The sequence below is a fragment of the Girardinichthys multiradiatus genome, chromosome 9 (assembly GCF_021462225.1).
Source record: "Girardinichthys multiradiatus isolate DD_20200921_A chromosome 9, DD_fGirMul_XY1, whole genome shotgun sequence".
NCBI lineage: Eukaryota > Metazoa > Chordata > Actinopteri > Cyprinodontiformes > Goodeidae > Girardinichthys > Girardinichthys multiradiatus.
The window spans coordinates 41494973-41514532 of record NC_061802.1 but is presented as its reverse complement, the minus strand read 5'-3'; the positions used below and the strand labels follow the sequence as shown (position 1 = coordinate 41514532).

Here is a 19560-nt window from a genome sequence, read left to right as displayed (position 1 = left end):
CACCCCTGCTGCCAGTGGGAGAATCTGGGATGAAACCATGCTCAACCTGTCACACAAGCCACACCCAAGACCTAGCTCTGAATTGGGTTAGACAAGATTTGCTGTTCACCTGTTTCATTTCTTTTTTTTTTTTCTGTTTATATTATCCATACATGTTCCTCCCTCACAGATCCACCAAACAGCACACCACACTTCTACCACACCCAGGGGAAGATTTGTCTCCCAGAGAAACATCTGTTTGTCACAATCCCTTCTACTTTCCAAGCTTGATTAGGTGACCCGGTGACATGATGAGACTGTGGTCCATACACCACAAGCTGGGTGTGAATAACACATGATCTGTCTGAGCTTTAAATTCTGGCTGGGCTTTCAAAAAGCAACCCACCAATTTTTTGACTCATTAGTGGCTACCGCTGAAAATCTTGGTAGATTTAAATGAAGTTTGGCTGATAACCGAGATGTAAAGAAGTGTCATCTAAAAATAGCTAGCCAAAATGTTTTAAATATATTTTCAACTAAAATCTCAAGTTATAATTCAGGATTCATTTTTTTATTTACTAAAAATTCAAATGATCCAATGTAAATATTTAAAGAACCGGTTTATTCTCTTCTGTCGATGTTACAGTTTAGGCTTTGAAATATTTGACATTCCAAAAAGTTGGAAAGGGCTCAAAGTTTTACTGACTAGAAAATGAAAATTGTAAATATCTTCTCAGTGGCTCAATCTCTATTCTAGGTCGCCTTGGTCTATGACATTGTCCAAAACTCCTTTACTGGTCTTAGGAAAAAAAGGTTGGATTTTCCACAACCACAGAGACCTACTGAGTTTTAGAACCCTGTCTGAAATGGCATTTATGGTGGAAAATGTTGGCTGTAAGCAAAGCATAATGTGGCACATTGACCTGCTTGAACTCTGTAATGCGTAATATTAAAATAAACAGCAGAAGCATAAGAAACACAGAGCTCATTGGGTTTTTTTTTATTTAAATTGTTTTTATGGTGTGAATTAAGGAAATCACTACTGAAACTAAATCAGGAGGAGGCGCTCGCATCATTTTCATCCAATCCTGGCCTCAATGAGTCTGTGTGCCGCTCCTGACGAGTGTTTCTTTCTTTTGGCCCAGCTCAGAGTTGTTGCTGGGATGATATTGTTTTTTTAGAGCTAGAATCTGGTTTTTGTGGCGTTGGAAAGACAGTTGGTACTAAGAAACTACTAGCGCCAGTTTAACACTGGTAACCAGTGTGGCTACATCATTCTGGTTGAACAGTAACATTTCATCACAAGGAGCTACTCGGGAGCTGAAGGAAGACATTTATTGATTCATTCTCAGCCTATTATTCTTTTTGGAAAATAGGCCATATAATGACTACTGTTAATTATACACATCTTTTATATTTAAGTGTATTTTGTTTGTGGTTTTATTTACATGGCATTATTTTTCATACTTTTGGTTACAGTTTGTTGAGTGATTTGTTTGTGAACTATAATAAAGATATTGTGTAACACTGAGACATCATAGATAAGATTAAACTAATTCTAAAAGACGTTAAGCCTGTCTCAAGCCAGCCACGTCCTACAGCGATGTTTGTGTTGCGGAACGAAAGTTGACAGTAGCTGTTGAATATTATTAATATTATTATTAATACCCTACTCACTGACACTCAATCTTCCTATGAGGATTCAGTTCACCAAAGGACTGAAAAACATTTTTCTGAAGAAACAAGGCTGCTGGCATAATTTTTCCCCATGACCCCAAAAACAAAATGATAAAAATGTGTGTTTAACATTTGGAGATATTCTTGATTGCTAAATGGCTAATTTTCATTTTCCTCTGACCAGAGTACTATTTTTTCCAGATACTTGAGAATTCCCTTTGTCTCTATAACAACATGTATTTTTTTGTTTTATGCGACCACAAAGAGTTCAATTGTCGTCTCTTTGGCTTAAATTTGTTTTATAGTCTGCTGCTTTGGAGCTTTGCAGCTCATTCAGGAATACTGTTGACTCAGCAGGATGGTGCTATCATTACCTGGTCTATCTAGGTTTCATGATATGACATTTATTTGTAGGCTTGGTTTGGTGCAATGGGACCTTTTTTAGATGTTCTTTTTTTCTTTCTTTTTGCATGGAGTGCTCTTTGTGCTACTGCTTGCCTGGAGATTTCACCTATATACATTGAGAACTTGCAATAACAAGATTGAATAAAAGTGGAATAAACTGCTACTCTGATTCAGTGTTTTTATTGGAAAAGTGAAAAGACATGAATTGGTTGAATACTTGTGCTTGGGTCATTATTAAGGTCCGTTTTTTAAATTGAAGAGGTCAGGATGAAAATAACTTATGTGGATCCTCCTGTTGTGTTCTGAAAGTATCTAGTTGCCTCGCATTTTTTTGTCTGTTGACATCATCAGGATGGCACTGTCAAGAAATAACATTATATGTGCTTTCCTCAGGACATCTTAGATGTTGATGTCAGGTGGAATATGAGGCAGTCCTCTGTTTGTATTTAAGTTCTTTATGTCATTTTATTTTGTTTTCAGGCTGCAGTCTGTAGTCAGGCTGCAGTCTGTGAAGAGCTCAAGAGTTTCAAAGATTGGAATGTCACAAAAATATAGCAGTTTAATTCATGAGGCCCTTTTGTTGGTGTGATTTAAAAAAAGCTATTTAAATTTAAATTAGGGCTGTACATTTTGAACCAAAGTTGAATAAACTCACGTGGACCTCATCAGTTCTTCAAATACAATAACTGCAACATCTGAATACCTCCTGAACATGTGTAAGAAAACTAAATGGACTTTTAATACTTTGAGAGTTAAAGCTGCAGTATGGAGTTGTGGAAAAACTGTGGACGTAGCCTGAAAATTTGAAAAAGAACACCTTACAGGTCCCTTACTCTCTCCTTTGCTACAGCCCTCTCTTCACAGTGGACCCTGCTATGAACGTGCAAGCTAGTAAGCAGGGTAGGGCCACCGATGACAGCGGATAAACAGCTAGGGGACGTTCACTGGTAGTGATGGAACATCAATATATGCTTTACATTGACCATGGCCTGCCCATACTTTAACTACAAACTTGACCCTCAGGTCATTAGCAAAGCACCATTAGCACAGCTGCAGCACACCAGCAATCTGGAGTGACGGTATGAGCAGTGTGAGGGAGGGTTGTGAGCAGCGCGTAAACGAGCATGATTGACCTTCCCCCTGGCTCTGATTGGTTGTTTGTGACTGGGAGCAATGTATTTCTGCCAATGGCAGTAGGGCAGCTGGGAGGAGCCAGAAGAGCTTAATTTTTTCACAGATTTTCTTGCCCATATGCTGTCAGGACATAGTGACAGTTTTAACAAATATGTAAAAAATACATTTTTTTACAAAAGTTACCTACTGCAGCTTTAAGTCAGAAGCAGGTTCTAATGATCAAATGCATTTAATAATTGAATATTACCAAATCAGCACATCCCTGTAAAAGTAGAGGCTTAGGTAGTTTGCTGGAGTATTCAGGTGTGTTTCCAGGATGTAAGACACAAAACATCAGCAATAATCTTTGAGATCAATCTGTTGACAATTTTTTTAGATTAATAATCTGATAGCTAAAAGTGTTTAATTAAGGAGATTTTCTACAGGTGAACCTAAAACTATGACACTGGCAAAGAAGGTTTTTCATCTTAAATGTAAAATGTATGTATTTTTGTACACTTTTGGCTTGGTTACTGCTCTGAGTGGGTTATGACCTTCAACTACCTCTAGGAGTAGAAGGTAATCTCCGAACATATAAATTCCTCTCAGTCATGTCGTTTAAACCTGTCAAACGTATTCTCAGGTGTAAAACAATAATGCAGTTAGTTACTTATCGGACAAAATCCTATTATCTGCTAAATAATCTGCTCTGTCACAGTGAATGAACTGCAGGCATGTCTCAACGTGTCATGGAAAATACAATTTCCTCTTGTATAGCTCCACATATCGGTGTGCTTCTTCTGACTTAATTACTACAACTTCACTGATACTGAAAATAACTTCACTCAGTGGCAGCGTCCATATGGTAGAGGAACCATATGGTAGTATGGTGCTTTCACTTTTTTTTTTTGAGTTTCTGACCACCAGTCCTGTCTCTAGGTCTTTTATGTCGCTGGTCTACCCCTGGAAGCACTACGGTGTAAAAAACCTCCCACAGTATTATGTATCATGTTTCTTTCATGGCAGCAATTAGTTTTTGCAAAAAATGCCATCTCAGTTGGATCTCGTCATCCCTCGTTTCTAGGTTTTTGAGGTTGTAATTTAAACATTCCTGCTCAGGGTTAATGAGCGCTGCACAGAAGGGGCCTCCAAAGCCAACACTGACGAGCTTTGTCATGAATGTTACTCTGAGGAAAGTTCCGACTCAAATCAGCCACCGCTCCCTGGTTTGGCTCCTGTGTTGTTTATAACCAGAGAACTTTTTATTTTTTTTATTTAAGAGTATATGGGCGCTATATTAGTTATTTGAGTTAAAGTGTCTAGTTTTCAGATTGTGCACTGCTAACTTCATCAAATGTACGCAAAAAAGATGTAGACATTAGGTGATCTATCAGTAAAGAATCTGGTTTTGATTAACTAATACTAATAAAGAAGTCCATCTGCTGAAAGCTCAGTGTATGTTGATCTATGTTGGAAAGGTGGCCAAAGTAACGCATCTCGACTGAACTCCTCACATTCGCCCACTGTTTTCATTCAGAATACCTACTGATGTTGTCTGGAATGTGTTTGGCTTCTACTCACAGGCAAACCAAAGTGTTTAAACACATCATCTTTTGTTCTCTATTTTAGATCCTCTGTAATCAGACACTGAGAATATGTACAAGAAGCCTTTCACAACAGATTCCTACATTTACTGATGTCTGTAGATTTCACCTGCAATTTATAGGTTTTCTCAATAAAAAGGCAATCTACAGTAAAGCCTTTGTTGGGCTTTGAGCTGTAATGCCTTACTTTAGCCAATGTAATGCAGTTCCTTTTATAAGGCTTTTAAAAATACTGTTTTACATTACTACCAGATGTTTTAGGCTATAATTTTCTCAAAAAGTCACAGTCTAGGTTTCCAAACCTCAAGTACAGTGTGCTCTTAGTACATAGTAATTAGTTCTTCATTTAGTGAAAACAAACTCTGCAGCACTGAGAAGGTAAACCTCTGCAGCTCAGGCAGCAGTGCAACACAAAATACATTTTGGTATTTTACCAGCTCATTGTCAACATCAAGGCAATTATTTCAATCAACAGATGGAACATACAAACTCATAAAACACAATGAAGTGAATTGTTTGCAGATGCCACATATTTTCTGCTCTGAAGACAGAATTTACCCAACGCTCTCTCTGAGGGTTTCTGTGGATCCGTCATGTCCTGTTTTTAATATTTTTTCACTCAAACCAATAGTTTATATGTTGCTTTAGAGCTAGTTGAAGATGCCTCATAAGAGGATATTAAAAGTCTTTGTTGGCATGTAGATGAAAGTAATGCCTCAGTCTGTTTTCTTTATTTCTTTCAGCCAAAATCGCCTGGACAGATCCTCCTTTCTGAGGTTTTCCACAGAGGCAACCTCATTGAGAGTGATTACTTTGGCCTGGAGTTTCAGAACATGCAGATGAACTGGGTATGTACTCAGCAATGATATCTTTCATTTATGTGTTGAAGCAGACAAACTGTACAGTGCCCTGCAAAAGTGTCTGCACCCCTTTTTACATGTTGTCAAATAACAAGCACAAATGTCCATATATTTTATTTGGATCTTTCATGATAGATTGACACAAAGTAGTTTAGTATTTTAAGTGGAGGGAAAATTCTACAAGTAAGAATCTTGAGTGGGGCATGGATTTGTATTCAGCCCCCTGTGGTGTGATTCCCCGATATGAAATCCAGTGCAACTAATTGCCTCCAGAAGCCTCTAATTGTTAAGCAGATTCCACCCATGTATAATTTAATCTCTGTATAAATCCAACTGAAGACCACGTAGGTTTGTTAGAGAACATTAGTGAATAGTGGTAGGAACTAAACCCTTGTCAAAAGAAAGCTGCAAGTATTTCCATTTGTAGTTTCCCACAATCCAAGTAGGGCAAGCATGCGGAATAATGTTTTCTGGATAAAAGGGACTAAAAGTAAACTTTTTGGTCTACATTCAAAACTCAGTGTACCAGAACACACAACACTTTTAACATACAGTGGTGGCAGCATCATGCTCTGGGGATATTTTTCTTCAGGATGGACAGGAAAGCTGATTGGAAGATGGATGGAGCTAAATCCAGGGCAGTTCTGAAAGAAAACCTGTTGGAGGCTGCAAAAACCTGCAGGGGAGATTCACCTTCAAAAGCTCAACCACCCGAAAAATACAGCCAATATAACGGTTTACCTCAAATATGTTAGAATGACCCAGTGAAATTCGAGACCTAAATCTACTTCAGACTCTGTATTAAGACTTTTATATAGATATTCAGAAATGCTTCCATCCAGTCTGATTAAGCTTGAGCTGTTTTACAGAGATACTATGCAAAAACAAAATCAGTTGCTAGATATACAAAACTGAGAGTGATGAACCCCAGAATAACTGCAGCTGTAACAAAAGGTAGTTCTATCAAGGGTGGACACACAGGGAATCAATACATACTTTTCCACACTTTTACAGTTTGTAAAATGTTGACATTTCAAGGTTGAAACCATTGTATCCTTTTCCTTCGACTTCACAATTATTCACTACTGTGTGCCACATAAAATCTCAATAAAATGCATTGAAATTTGGGGCTTGTACTGTGACAAAAGGTAGAAAGGTTCTGGTTGTTCAGTACTCTTAAAATGTACTGTATGTGATAGGACTTACAGTGCATACTCATTGTTAGTGACAGGCCAAAGGTCACAGCATAATGATATGTGGGTGGAGGATCCCTGTTCACTTTAAGCTTGTTTAACAGTACATGTATTGCTCTGGATTAGTGCAAACAGTGAGGTAGTGTTGTTTTTCACTGGAGTTGATTTAGGCATATTTCTAAGTTGTTTGACTCGACTGTCAGACTTTCTGCCATTTTATCTTTCCAGAAACACGAGTAGAATGTATTACCACCTTGGTGTTTATATGAACCAACATGGGGACCATCAACCAATCCATATATCACATTCAAATACAATGGAGTTTGAGATGTACACCCAATAGATCCATTAGATACAAACAGTCCCATGTGTGAGCACATTATTTTAAGTTTTAAAAGTAGCTACAAAAACTTTCACTTTAATTCAGCTCTATCAGTTCGCAGTTAGTCTGATCCCAATGCATGAGCTGATCTTACTTCTCCATTTGACTTGTTTAACCCAGATTATAAGCAATGATATGATATCCAGTGGTCTGCTAAAAGTTTTTGACTATTGTTTAATTGATTTACTGCATGAAGATGAGCCCAAATAGGTTTTGATCAACTACAGATGCAGAAATGTGTATATCAACAGATTACAACAGTTCTTTCTGGGTAGAAATGTTACTCAATTCCAGTTTCTTGTTGCACATTCCTTCATCAATCAGCCACAAATCTAACCGAGCAGCCGAGCTCCTACAGTGAGGCAGAAATGAGGCATTTTTTTACTTCACAGAAATGTAACTCCTTTTAGAAGAAAAGTAGAGAATTGCTTACAGTACGGACACTTTCTAGTAAAATAAGTTGTATTGAGTTTTGTTGTAAACAACAGTCAGACTTTGAGTTTGAAATGCTGACAAGATGAAACTTTGTGTCTCCGTTTAGGTTTGGTTGGAACCAGTAAAACCCATTGCAAGACAAGCCAGAAGTAAGTAAAATCAAGCTGGCTAAAAATCCACTTGGCAACAAGAGGAATTTTAATGTTTCTGTAATTGCCCTCCAGGACCCGCAAATACCCTGTTTCGACTTTCTGTGAAGTTCTTTCCCCCTGACCCCGGTCAGCTGCAGGAAGAGTACACCAGGTCAGTGAACTGAAGTTTTATCTTGATATTTCCTTTGGCTTATGTCTCCATGCAAGAACTTCCCAAACCTTCCAGGTTTTTGTTTTGAGAAATCACACAATAATCAGTAGAGAATCTTTGTTCTGATTTTGTTTTTACTGACATGTTTATTCTGACTGGAAGTCATATTAAAGTTTTGGAGCAGCTCAACCAGAGTCCAGACTTGAATCTGATAAAGAATCTGTGGAGGGAGCTAAAGATTAAGGCAGTGGCACAGATGCCTTCCTGACCTAAAAGACTTGGAATTCATCACCAAAAGGAAATCATCAAAATACCAGTGAAAATGTGCCAAAAGCTGCCCAGCAATCAGAGGAAGGGGTTGATTGCTGTAATGCAGTAAAGATTATTGAGAAGGGTACAAACAATTTTCTGTTTTGTTTTTTTTATAAAAATGTAAATAAACAGATTTGTTATTTCATCATACTCCTTTTACATTGTTTTACTAGCTTTTGGGGGATATCTGCTTAATTTCCTACCATCTTCTTGACTGAATTACAAAAGAATAATTCAAATCTAAATCAATCGTGCGTATGAATAATTTTGGGCTGTTTCATCCCACAGGTATTTATTCTCCCTGCAGATAAAGAGAGATCTGATGGAGGGCAGGTTGATCTGTACAGAAAATACTGGAGCACTGCTGGCCTCACATCTTGTTCAGTGTATGTTTTAAATCTGATGTTTTAACTACACTAGTTGATCATTTATCAGTTTGGGTTATTTTGATTGGATGTGTTGAAAATTCAATGCAAACACTTGTTAATGTCATAACTGCTGTGCAGGACTACCCCTCTGTAAAATAAAGTTGCATTTTCTTACAACCTGAATATGCTATTTTTAACAACTTCTTATGCTGTAAATTATCCTTACTCAACAGTCTGTTGTTCTTATTGGGGTTTTTTTATAGATATTTTTTATCTGCATGCTTTAATCCGCCTTTTACTTTGCTGCTGATGCACCGGAATTTCCCCAATCAGGGACAATAAAGGATATTTCTGTTCTATTCTAAAAGTCCAATAAGGACTGACTTTACTTGGGCTGATCATTTGAAAAGAAATTATATGAAATGTGTATCTAAAATGAAATAAAATCAAAGTAAACAAGTAATTTATTATGATTTTTATAACTGTAATTGGTGCACAGTTTATTTAAAGCCAGACTGACAACTTTAATAAAGTAAAAAATGTAAATATAAAAATTTGTTTTATTTTTTTAATGTATAATTTGGCATGTATGCATGTGTTTTAAGCTGTTTTTTCACTCTCAAAAACAACAATTAATAAGTAATCGTCAATTAATTTAGTAATAAAATTGTAACTGGAGTATACAGAGTCTTGAAACATGTCTTCTGCTGAAAGAACAACCCACTCCAAGCAGTAATTAAGCCAAAACTGTACAACAACAAAAAAATATGTTAAGCATTTTAGATGAAAAACCTTCTTCTTTGTCTGTAAATATGTTTTATCCAGAACTTCTCCAGTGGCATAGCTTTACCTTGACCTAAGCATTGTTTGTTTTTCAAATGTTTTGTACAATTGCAACATGCAACAAAATATATTTAAAAAAAAAAACTTGTTTATTTACATATGATAATTTACTAATAGTATCTGTTTTGTGACAATGTATACCCATAAAAATTCAAATGAACCCAGGTGACCTTTAAATAGTTGTGGTCTTAAAAGGGTTAGGGTTTCCTCCAATCATACAAACAGAATCTAATGTTTTTCTCTTCTGTAAACCACAGCGGAGATTGGAGACTATGATGACGGTGCTGCAGACAGGGAGTTCCTGAGAGCAAACAAGCTATTGCCTTACCAAGACAAAGTGGACGAGAGAATCATGGAGCTCCACCGCAGACACCTGTAAGTTTCAGCCTCTAGCCTCAGTTAAAATCTGTTTGTTTTTTTGTCTGAAGCTGTTTTCTCTTTCAAAGTATTTAAATCTGACACATTTGTTTTAACATGGTGATACAAATCAGCCGATTAATCTGGTAACACTTAAAATTGTTAATATTGTCAAGTTTTGCATTTTCAACTGCAGAGTTGAGAAGCCATGTCCACTCTTCTCTTTTGTTGCCTCAGTTTTTATGGCTACAAGACTAAATGGGATTTGCCTTCACCTCATCATTTTAAACCACATTTGATTTCAGCCACTCTGTTGTACCTCTGGTTTATTGTTTAGGTTTGTTGTCCTGCTGGAAGGTGAACCTTTGTCCAAGTCTCCCAGTTTGTATTTAGCTGTATCCATTTTCCCATTAGCTCTGACCAGCTTTCCTGTCCCTGCTGAAGAATATCCTACACACAGCATGATGCTGCCCCTCCCATGTTTCTCTACAAGTATGGCATGTTCAGGGTAATGTGCAATGCCAGAGCTCTGCCACACAGCTTTTGAATGTAGGCCTGAAAGTTCAGTTTCGATCTTATCTGACCAGAAGACTGCCTTTCACGTGTCATCTGTGCCTCCTAAATGGCATCTGGCAAACTGCAAATGGGACTTCTTGTGTTCTACTCCTAGCCACTCTATAGATATTCTTTTCTATTTCAGATGAGGGATTGAACAGTGGTTTATGAGATGTTTGAAGCTTGGAATATAGCTTTAAGACACAACCCCAGCTTAAACAACTCAACATTTTACTCAACATTTTCCTGACCTGTTTGCTGTGCTCCTTAGTCTTCATGGTGCAATTTGTTTACCAATGTTCGCTAACAAACCTCTGAGGCCTTCATAGAACTGCTTCATTTATACTGGGATTAAATTAGTCTTCTGAAGGCAGTTGGATGCACTGAAATTTTATTTATTATGAAAGCATTTCTAATTTGCTATTTTCAATTCTTATGCCACAAATGGGATTCCATTTGAAGGTGACAGGAAATGGCAAATGTTGCCACATTGTCTCTGCACAGTTTATGCACAGTGGTCACTATTATGACCACTTAGCTGAGACGGTGTGTTCTTGATAAACGATCACATCAAGCCCCCCCCCCCTCCCCTTTTTTTTTTTTTTTCAGTTTAGGGCTTAACAAAACTGTTTACAGCACTTTTCCCACAACCTGTCTCTACAGGAGAACAGTACTACCTCATTGCCAATAGACACTTTTGTTCCAACACCCAGGTTGAAAAAAAGCCCTAGGACTTAAAGGTTCTCTAAAGACTTTTGCTAATCTCTTTCCTTGGTTGCCAGAGTGGAAGCACAAGCAGAGAGTTCCCTGCTTTAATCCCTTGCTCTGGTTAGTCTATTAGCCCTAAGGCCAGTAGGGCAGGGGAGGGCTGTAAGGAGATTTCATTGCTTAAAGGATGAACCGAATTAGAATGGACCGAGGATGGGATGGATATGTTTCTAACATGCTGTTTGCTTGTAATCACCTACTTTTATGTGCCTGTTAAATTATTAATATGTATTAATAGCTTAAAGATATATACAAATCATATTTTCTTTTGGCACTAGGTGGCAAAACATTTATAACACATTTTAAACTATTGTATTTCATACAAACTTTTTTGGGGATTTTATGTAAATCAATACTGGTAATAGAGTTTTAGACTGAGATTTAAATGTGAGTTGTATTTGTGAGAAAATAAACCAGTTAACTCTGCATAACATGAAGTTTACCTTGGCTCATGTTCAGAGGGTCTCTAACAGACTAAAATAACAACATCATCATTGTTATTTCAGTTTTAAGGAAATCTGAAATCAGCGGACTAATTGATCACTGGTAGGGGTGTCACTGTTGGGAACAAACACCACTGATCAGTAAAAATATAAATCTCTGTTTAAAATGATACAGATCTTATGTTTTATTATTGCAGTATTATAAATAAATTCAGGCTATTGGATTTCCAATTTTATTTATTTACTTTGATCTCCCTGTGTCATTTCCCTGAAGATGCAGCAGTGTTTATTGAAACATAAGCTATTTTTTTTCCTTTAAATGTAATGTCATAGATGATATAAACACACTACATATTTTCTTGCAATGGAATTTAGCCACAGCAAAATTTATGTTGATGAATTTCAGTGCTGTCATCTTGTACAGTTTAATTAAATTAACCAGAATGGTGCTAAATAAAAATGGTGCCAATATTGATCCTAGAGGGACTCCACAGGCCACAGTACACTATTATCCTACATGAAGTGAACATGTCTTGAATGTTGGTTTATGTATCTTTTTTCCAAACCAGCGGTCAGACTCCGGCTGAATCAGATTTCCAGATTCTGGAGATTGCCCGAAAACTGGAAATGTACGGTGTCCGCTTTCACCCAGCAGCTGACCGAGAGGGCTCCAAGATCAATCTGACTGTTGCTCATATGGGCCTTCAGGTCTTTCAGGTGATCAGGGCTTTGAGACCAGCCACCATTGTTGAGCAGGACTTTACTCTATGGTAATTTGGCTCACTTCTATGTTTTTTGGCATTATTTCTAAACATAGGGCAACACAAAAATAAACACCTTCAACTGGTCCAAGATTCGCAAACTGAGCTTCAAGAGAAAACGGTTCCTCATCAAACTCCACCCAGAAGTCCATGTAAGTTTTCATGAAAAATCTGTTTTATCTCGGATTTCATATTCAGTTACAGATCATTGTGTATTTTTAAGTGGTTTCTTTTCTATCTTTATTTCAGGGACCCCATCAAGATATTCTTGAGTTTATGATGGCCAGTCGAGACCAGTGTAAAAACTTTTGGAAGATCTGTGTGGAGTACCACTCGTTTTTCCGCTTGCTTGACCAACCGGAACCCAAAACCAAAGCAATCCTCTTCACACGAGGTTCCTCCTTCAGATATAGGTACGATCTCAGTTCAACAGTAATCTTTGTAATCTGTCCATTGAGACTTTTGCACCTTCTTGTACAGTTAAACATTTTATCATTTTATTTCTTTGGATTTAGTCTTTAATCTAAAATTCTCTCTGTCAGTGGAAGGACCCAGAAACAGCTTGTGGAATATGTTCGGGAAAACGGAGCAAAGAAAACCTCTTATCAGAGGTATGTTTGTTTATATAGAAGAGTGTGTGTACACAGTTCAGGTGATGGGTTTACACGCACTTATCATGGGCACAAAGCTCATTAATTTGGATCCCATAGTGGTTTATTTAAATGGTTCGTTTCCCATGGTGGAATGAATATACAGCACACAACTACAATAATTTTTCAATATAATTTTGTTAGAATTTTTTTTTTTTTTTGAAGAACAGCATTATACATACAGGGTTAAATATCCTGTCGACTATTTGGTTAAGTGTCCCATAGTAAGTTATCCTTCAACCACATGCTTTAAGCCGTCAACAAGCTTCTGGCATAAATATGGCAGGATATCTGACCTCTCTTCCAGGCAGAATTAGTGGAGCTCATTTAAATTGGTTGGTTTCCTAGCACAGGCCTAGGTTTGAGGTATAGCCCACAAATGTACAGCTGGGTTGAGGTCACGGCTTTGTGAGAGTCATTCCAGAAGCTTCATGCTCTCCTGTTTTATCTATTCTGAACCCAGTTTTGATGTGAGTTTGGAAACCTTGTCAAGAAGACCCTGCTCCAAAATCAACAATTTTAGGCTTGATGAAATGATGAAGAACAATCACCTCCAAGCTCTACTTGTCATGTCAACAACTAGATTTGTAAAAGTTGAACAAAAATACAAAACGCACAGTGGAATGGAAGAAGCAGGCTACAGTTCAGCCCTAAATTAGTCATACACTTTGCAGATTTAAATTGAACATTTTGCTTCAGCCAAGGTTTTTCCTGATAGGAAATTTGTCAGGCCTCTATGAAAATAAAAAAAGGGCGTAGAGATATGTTTTTATTCACATTTTGTTTAAAATAAATTGTCAAAAGTCATTTTTACCTTTCTAAAGAATCAATGGAAAACAATATTGGCATTATATAACTGCTGACTAGTTTTCCCATATTTCCTCTGGTATTTTAAGAATGTATCTTAGGTGATGAGCTCCAAGTCTTTAAGGTTGGAAGAACCTTCTCGCCATGACCCTAATCTTTAGCTCCCTCCACAGCTAATCTGTCATTGTGAAGTCAGGTCATTCTAAACATTAATATTGCCTTCTGTTAGAAGACTGTTTTTAGTTCAAATAAAATATTATGTTAAACTTAAATCTGCCTGCGTATGAAAAATTGTGGGCCTTTCTGTAAGATTAAGCTTCTGGATTTGTCTTCTCAAAGTTCCAACATGAAACCCTTTTAAAAGCTTTGCTTGTGTTCAAATTAGGCTTCTATGCTTTAAAGTTTGAATTGAAATCCTGCCAAATATCCAGTTAGAATCACACAAGCGCATTGATAGCTACAAAAAGCATGTGCTCAAGGTGCAACATTTTAAAGCACATTAACCAAATATTAGTAGTGAATGCGTAACTTCGACCATGTGCAAATTATTTCAATCATGGGTGCCCAAAGTGCCGCCCAGGAGCCGTGTATAACTGATGAATGGTACAAGTTTGGCCTGTCAGCACAGACATTTTAGCATTTTGGGTTTTTTTTAAGGGGTTTTCTTGGATGAATTAAAATCTTCATAATATGGGCGACGTTCAGCACAAAGTATGCATGTTTTATTTACCACATTTTTTATTTTAATTTCATAGTAATTAGGAACGCAAACAGCCAGCAGCTTTTCTTCAGACTCGGGCTTACCCATTCATTAAGCTTAGGTAAATACAGCAAGCATTTCAATGAAGAAACATCGACTCAAATTCTGTTCTTGTTGCTGAGCAAAGAGAAAAATTGTTTCTTTTTAGGTTTCAGATGTGTTGTTTTCAGAGGTTTTGTTTATTGTAAAGGAAGTAAAAACATCACATTACAAGTATTTTTGCATTTTTGATAAAAAACAAACACATTTTTGCGGCCTGTCACTACTTTAAATATGGTGATTTTGGCCCACGCGGGAAAAGGTTTAGACACCTCAGGGTAAACTAAATCAATAAAACCCAAAACGTAACAACATTCTTGTCTATGGTGAGTGTATGTTCACATCTGACTAGAGCTGGACACAGTCAGTCATGTAATTTGTTTTCCATATGAGCATTTGTTTCCATAGGAATGAATTACTCTGACACCGAGGTCTGTTTTTGTTTAGGAGGAACAGTAAAGTAAGAATGTCTGCTCGCTCCTTTACATCTGATGTGCCAAAACAGGTAAACAAAATCACTAAATGCACTCCTGTTAAAATGTGAAGCTGAGACAGCTGTAATTTGTGCCACAATTGATAAACTAATCAAAGTATTTTCTCTTTTCTTTGTTGCCTTCAATCTGTATGTTTTCTTGCCCTGGTCTTGTCCTTTGTTCTCTCTTTGTTTTCAGACCTTGTCATTCACTGACAGTCCCAGGGCCCCATACTCCCTTTCCTCCACCACTGAGTCCTTCCTCCCTGCACACATGACTAGGATTTTTCCACGAACGGAGCTGCCACCTCAGCTCCAACCTTTAACCGCATTGAGCCCGTCTCCAGCACCTCCCCAGCAGCAACAGCAGCAGCCGCAGTCCCCCTCAGGAGCAGCTACACCCCCCAGCCCACTGAAGGAAGACCCAGTCATGGCTGTTCCCCCATCACACTTCTCGTTTCAAGGTGCCCCTAGCAATCATGCAGCAGGACACTGCAGCCCCATGTTTGTGTGTTTAGAGAGTGGCACATCCCAATCACAGCCCTCCAAAAATGACAATGAGAATAATGAGCCTAGCAGCAGAAGGGGAGCTGGATGCTCGCTTGAAGGGGGAAGAGGGAAATTGAAGGGAGTTCTAACACCTGAGGGTTTTGAGGCAGAACTATTGAGGACAAAGCAGAATGCCATGTTTTCAGTGTCCGGCTCACCTCTGCAGGTGTCGGAAGAGTTCATTGATGATGATCCCACTGAAATCTCTTTTTATGGAGGAGGGGCAGAGGCCTTCTCTTTTGGGCTTGGTGAGGATAAAGTAGAACAGTTCGATTTTTTGGGGGGGTCTGACATCGGCAAAACTAGGATTTTTAGTGTTGGAATTGAGGACTTGAATGGGAATGTCGGTGCATTTCCAGATAGCCTTGTTGTGCATTCTGAGACCAGCTCGTTAGTTAATAACCGCTCAGAGTGCAGCTCCTTGGACAACCTGGGGCTCAGCTCTGCCGGTGAGTCCATGTCAGTGGGCTATGGGGTCCCTGACCCCTCTTCACTTTGCCTGCCAGGCTCTGGCATCCAGTCAGAGGCAAGCTCAATGGTCAACTTCCCAGCATACTCTGTACGTTCTGATAGCAGTTCCGCCATGCAGTTCAGTGACCTGGTAGAGCAGCTTGAGCAGCTCAGCTACCCTCCCACTGCCACTGAAGGCTCTGGGAACGACAGCTCAGATTCAGACTCCAACTGGGGCTCTGACGGCAACCTTCCTCCTGAGCAGGACCTTTTTTATAGTAACCCTCTGACAGGAAGTAGTGGAATAGAGGGCTTTCTGCTCCAGTGCCACAACGTGCAGGCCCTGGCACTGGCAGACTCCTCTGGATCCCCACAGATTAAAATGTAAACCCTTATAGGACTTAAGCCTTTTAACTGTTGTGGTGCAGTTACAGAAAATACATTTTTGTTTCTAAGAGTAATATAAAGATCAACATATATCACTTTTTAGAAGTAATGGCATTTAAGAAGAGGATCCACCATTTTATTTTGCTGGTGTGAGCCATTCTGATCATTGTCAGGGCATCTTTTAATAAAATAACTCTGTCTGAGTTGTTTTTTTGTTTTTGTGTGTGTGTCAATCTACAGTTTGTATCTATTTACAGAAAAATAGAGGGAGGCCAGTCCAGTCCCTCAAATTATTACTGTTAAACCTTTTTTACACTTTTTTATTTTTTTATTAATGCAGACATGATGTCCTTGCTGAACAGTCTTAGCTGGCACAAATTTATATAGTTTTACATGAATTTAATTTATATAATAACAATAAACAAAAAATCTCAACTTTCCTAATAATTAACCATTTTCCATGTTCTTTTATTAACTGGGAAATAATTGATATTTCCATCCTATTTCTGCAATCATCCAGACTCAGGGTAAAAATGAAACCTTTTGTTAAACACGTTCAGTGATTTATTTTCTTTTTTTTAATGCAATGACCTTTATTTAAAAACAAGACATACCACAGTCTGTTTTTAGTTTCACTTCTGTGCCTTACTGCCACCTGCTGGCTGAAATGGTTGGTACACAGGCCATGTCTGGGCACGTTATTTCTTTAGCATAATAACGATTATCCATAATGCTTCATGTTCACCTAGATAATAGAATGTAAACCTTGTGTTGTTGAGCCATAAAGTAAACTGCTAATACCACTTTTTATAAGATGAATGTATCATTTTATGAGTTTTAATAGCATATTGTACACTATAGCTACATAACTATTAAAAGCTAGAATGAAGAAGAAAATAATGCGGTATTAAGAATTTTTTATAATGTAGAAAGTAATACGAAACCCCTTTTTGTACATTAATCATGTATTTCTGGGACAACTGTTTTTTTCCTTATCTTTTTTCCTAGGCTCTAGCTTTAAGTATATTTTGGCTCATATCATCAAAACAGGTTATTGTCATTTAAACAGCTAAATGTTCAGGCAATTGAAAGGAAGCAGTGTTTTGCACATTAACTGAGTATATTTGTTACTTTTTCCATGAGCATTTGAAGCATGGGTTGGAGAACAATGGTTTTCAACCATTTAAAGATTAACGTGCATTCTGGTCTTCACATCAGTGTTCTGGACTTTAATCCACTATTACAGTGGCTTGTCAGATATGTCTTTGATTCTGTATCGGTCAAAAAATGCATACAATTCAAATCAGAAAGATTTAATTGAGAAGCTGATGTCCTTTCCTTGGAGTGTTTATTTTATTCCAGTTTTCTCTTTCGGAACATGTCTCGGAGCCTCCCTTTCTGCAGCACTTGCCCCACGGTGCCTTAAAGCACTTTCATGCAGTGTGTCTTTATCTCAGGTGTATGGTTCTGCCTTGTGGAATAATTCCAGCAAATCTGTTTGTGCTTATTGGAAACAATTAAGATACTTTCTTGAATTCAAAACGATAAGTACTCATCTGTTCTCATTGTCATTTTGTTGGATTGTGGATGGCCAAAACAAACCTCAAGTGCATTTCCAACCTCTGCAGCAACAAGTGTGGACAGTTCCAGATCATTATTTAGCTTCAGTAAACATTGTTGTCTGACCTGATGAAGGGGTGTGTTTTTTATTTTAAAATTTTGCCATATGATTTTTGTTCCCCACTTACCTGATTTGCATTGGGGTGACCATAATAACCAGCTAACTGCACTTGGCTACCAAGTAATTCTCACCTAATCCTGTGTGTATTTAAACTTAAACATCATCAACCTGTACTTAATGTTTGTATGTTTTATTCTCAAGAATAAAGGAATCACTTTTGGGTACCATGAATGTCAGACTTAAAATTTTTTTTGCAAATCAGATTTAAGTCAGAGGAGGAGCTGTGATTTTTTTCCTTTCGTTTGTTTGTAGTTTTAGACAACAGTTTATTAATCTGGGTCATGGAGAAGTTCTTGTACCTCATCTCCCTCTTGCGTTTGGAGACTTAAAGTTGTTTCTATACTAACAGTGTTCAAATAATGCAAGCTGAAACTGACCCTTTCATTTGTCACAGATGTATCCTAGGTTTTATGAGCTGTACCAACTCTAAACCCGTCCCTTTTTATTGTCTGAGTAAATCCTGTTCTCTTCCTGAGACGTTCCCTGTCCAAACAGTACTGTAAAAACGCTTTTTAATCCCTCAAGAAACGTATACAAACAGTAGTTTTCCATGTTTTATTTGATGCAGCGGACCACATGCAGTTGGGGGGAGGTTTGGGTCGTACATAAGATTCCTCAGCCTCAATCCAGCTGTGTGTGTGTGTGTGTTTGCGTTCCTTGTTTAGACAGGCCTTGTGCCAAGTCATTCCTAAGCAAACCCCCGTCCCCTTTCTGAGGAGTCTGATGTTCTCTCTCTATCTCTCCATATATCGGTCCCTGTGGGCCGTTCCACCATAAACAACCTATTTGCCCTGCCGAGAAGCCACATTCCTGATAAGTCTTTGCTTGAGCAATTATTTCCGGGTGAAATAGGGAGTCCTGTGTTTTTGTTTTTTTTCTCTTTAGTCTTCCCTTCCTGCTTTTAGAATTGGAAGAGCAGCTGGGTGATCCATGACCCAGTTATATGAATGGGATGTTTTGGAGTTATTTTATGTTTGTCTGCTGAATTTGTTGTGTAGAGAAGCTAACGGCCAGAACAGAAGTGGTGAAGCCAGTTCTTTTGAATGGAGCGAGGCTTGTTAATCATTTACCCTTTTTTTTCTTTCTTTTTTTTAGAGACTTGAAAGCAGTAATCAGAATTTAAAGAGTAATGGGAACCATTACTTACTTACTGCAGCTCTCCTTTCATTTGCTGAGTGTGTGTGAGATGGCATGTTCAGCCTTGTTTTTTCACAAGCGAAACAAAGAGTGAAACGGGTTAAATGAGGGTTAATGTTGCTGATATTTGACAGTATACCGCCTACTATATGACTGTTGTTAAAATGCTGTCAGGATTAGTTCCTCTGCATGTGCAGATTAAGACTCAGC

At 38.0% G+C, this 19560-nt stretch overlaps 1 protein-coding gene across 1 annotated transcript in view; it reads left to right on the top strand.

Moving 5' to 3' along the window:
- farp2 (FERM, RhoGEF and pleckstrin domain protein 2) overlaps window positions 1-19560 on the top strand; it is a 40164-nt gene that overhangs the window by 7113 nt on the left and 13491 nt on the right. The window contains exons 3-13 of the mRNA XM_047374787.1: window positions 5522-5626; window positions 7755-7797; window positions 7873-7951; window positions 8552-8649; window positions 9732-9849; window positions 12167-12314; window positions 12415-12510; window positions 12608-12771; window positions 12901-12969; window positions 15062-15119; window positions 15286-15550. Of these exons, the coding sequence (XP_047230743.1) occupies window positions 5522-5626; window positions 7755-7797; window positions 7873-7951; window positions 8552-8649; window positions 9732-9849; window positions 12167-12314; window positions 12415-12510; window positions 12608-12771; window positions 12901-12969; window positions 15062-15119; window positions 15286-15550 (1243 nt within the window). The remainder of the gene's footprint in view (window positions 1-5521; window positions 5627-7754; window positions 7798-7872; window positions 7952-8551; window positions 8650-9731; window positions 9850-12166; window positions 12315-12414; window positions 12511-12607; window positions 12772-12900; window positions 12970-15061; window positions 15120-15285; window positions 15551-19560) is intronic.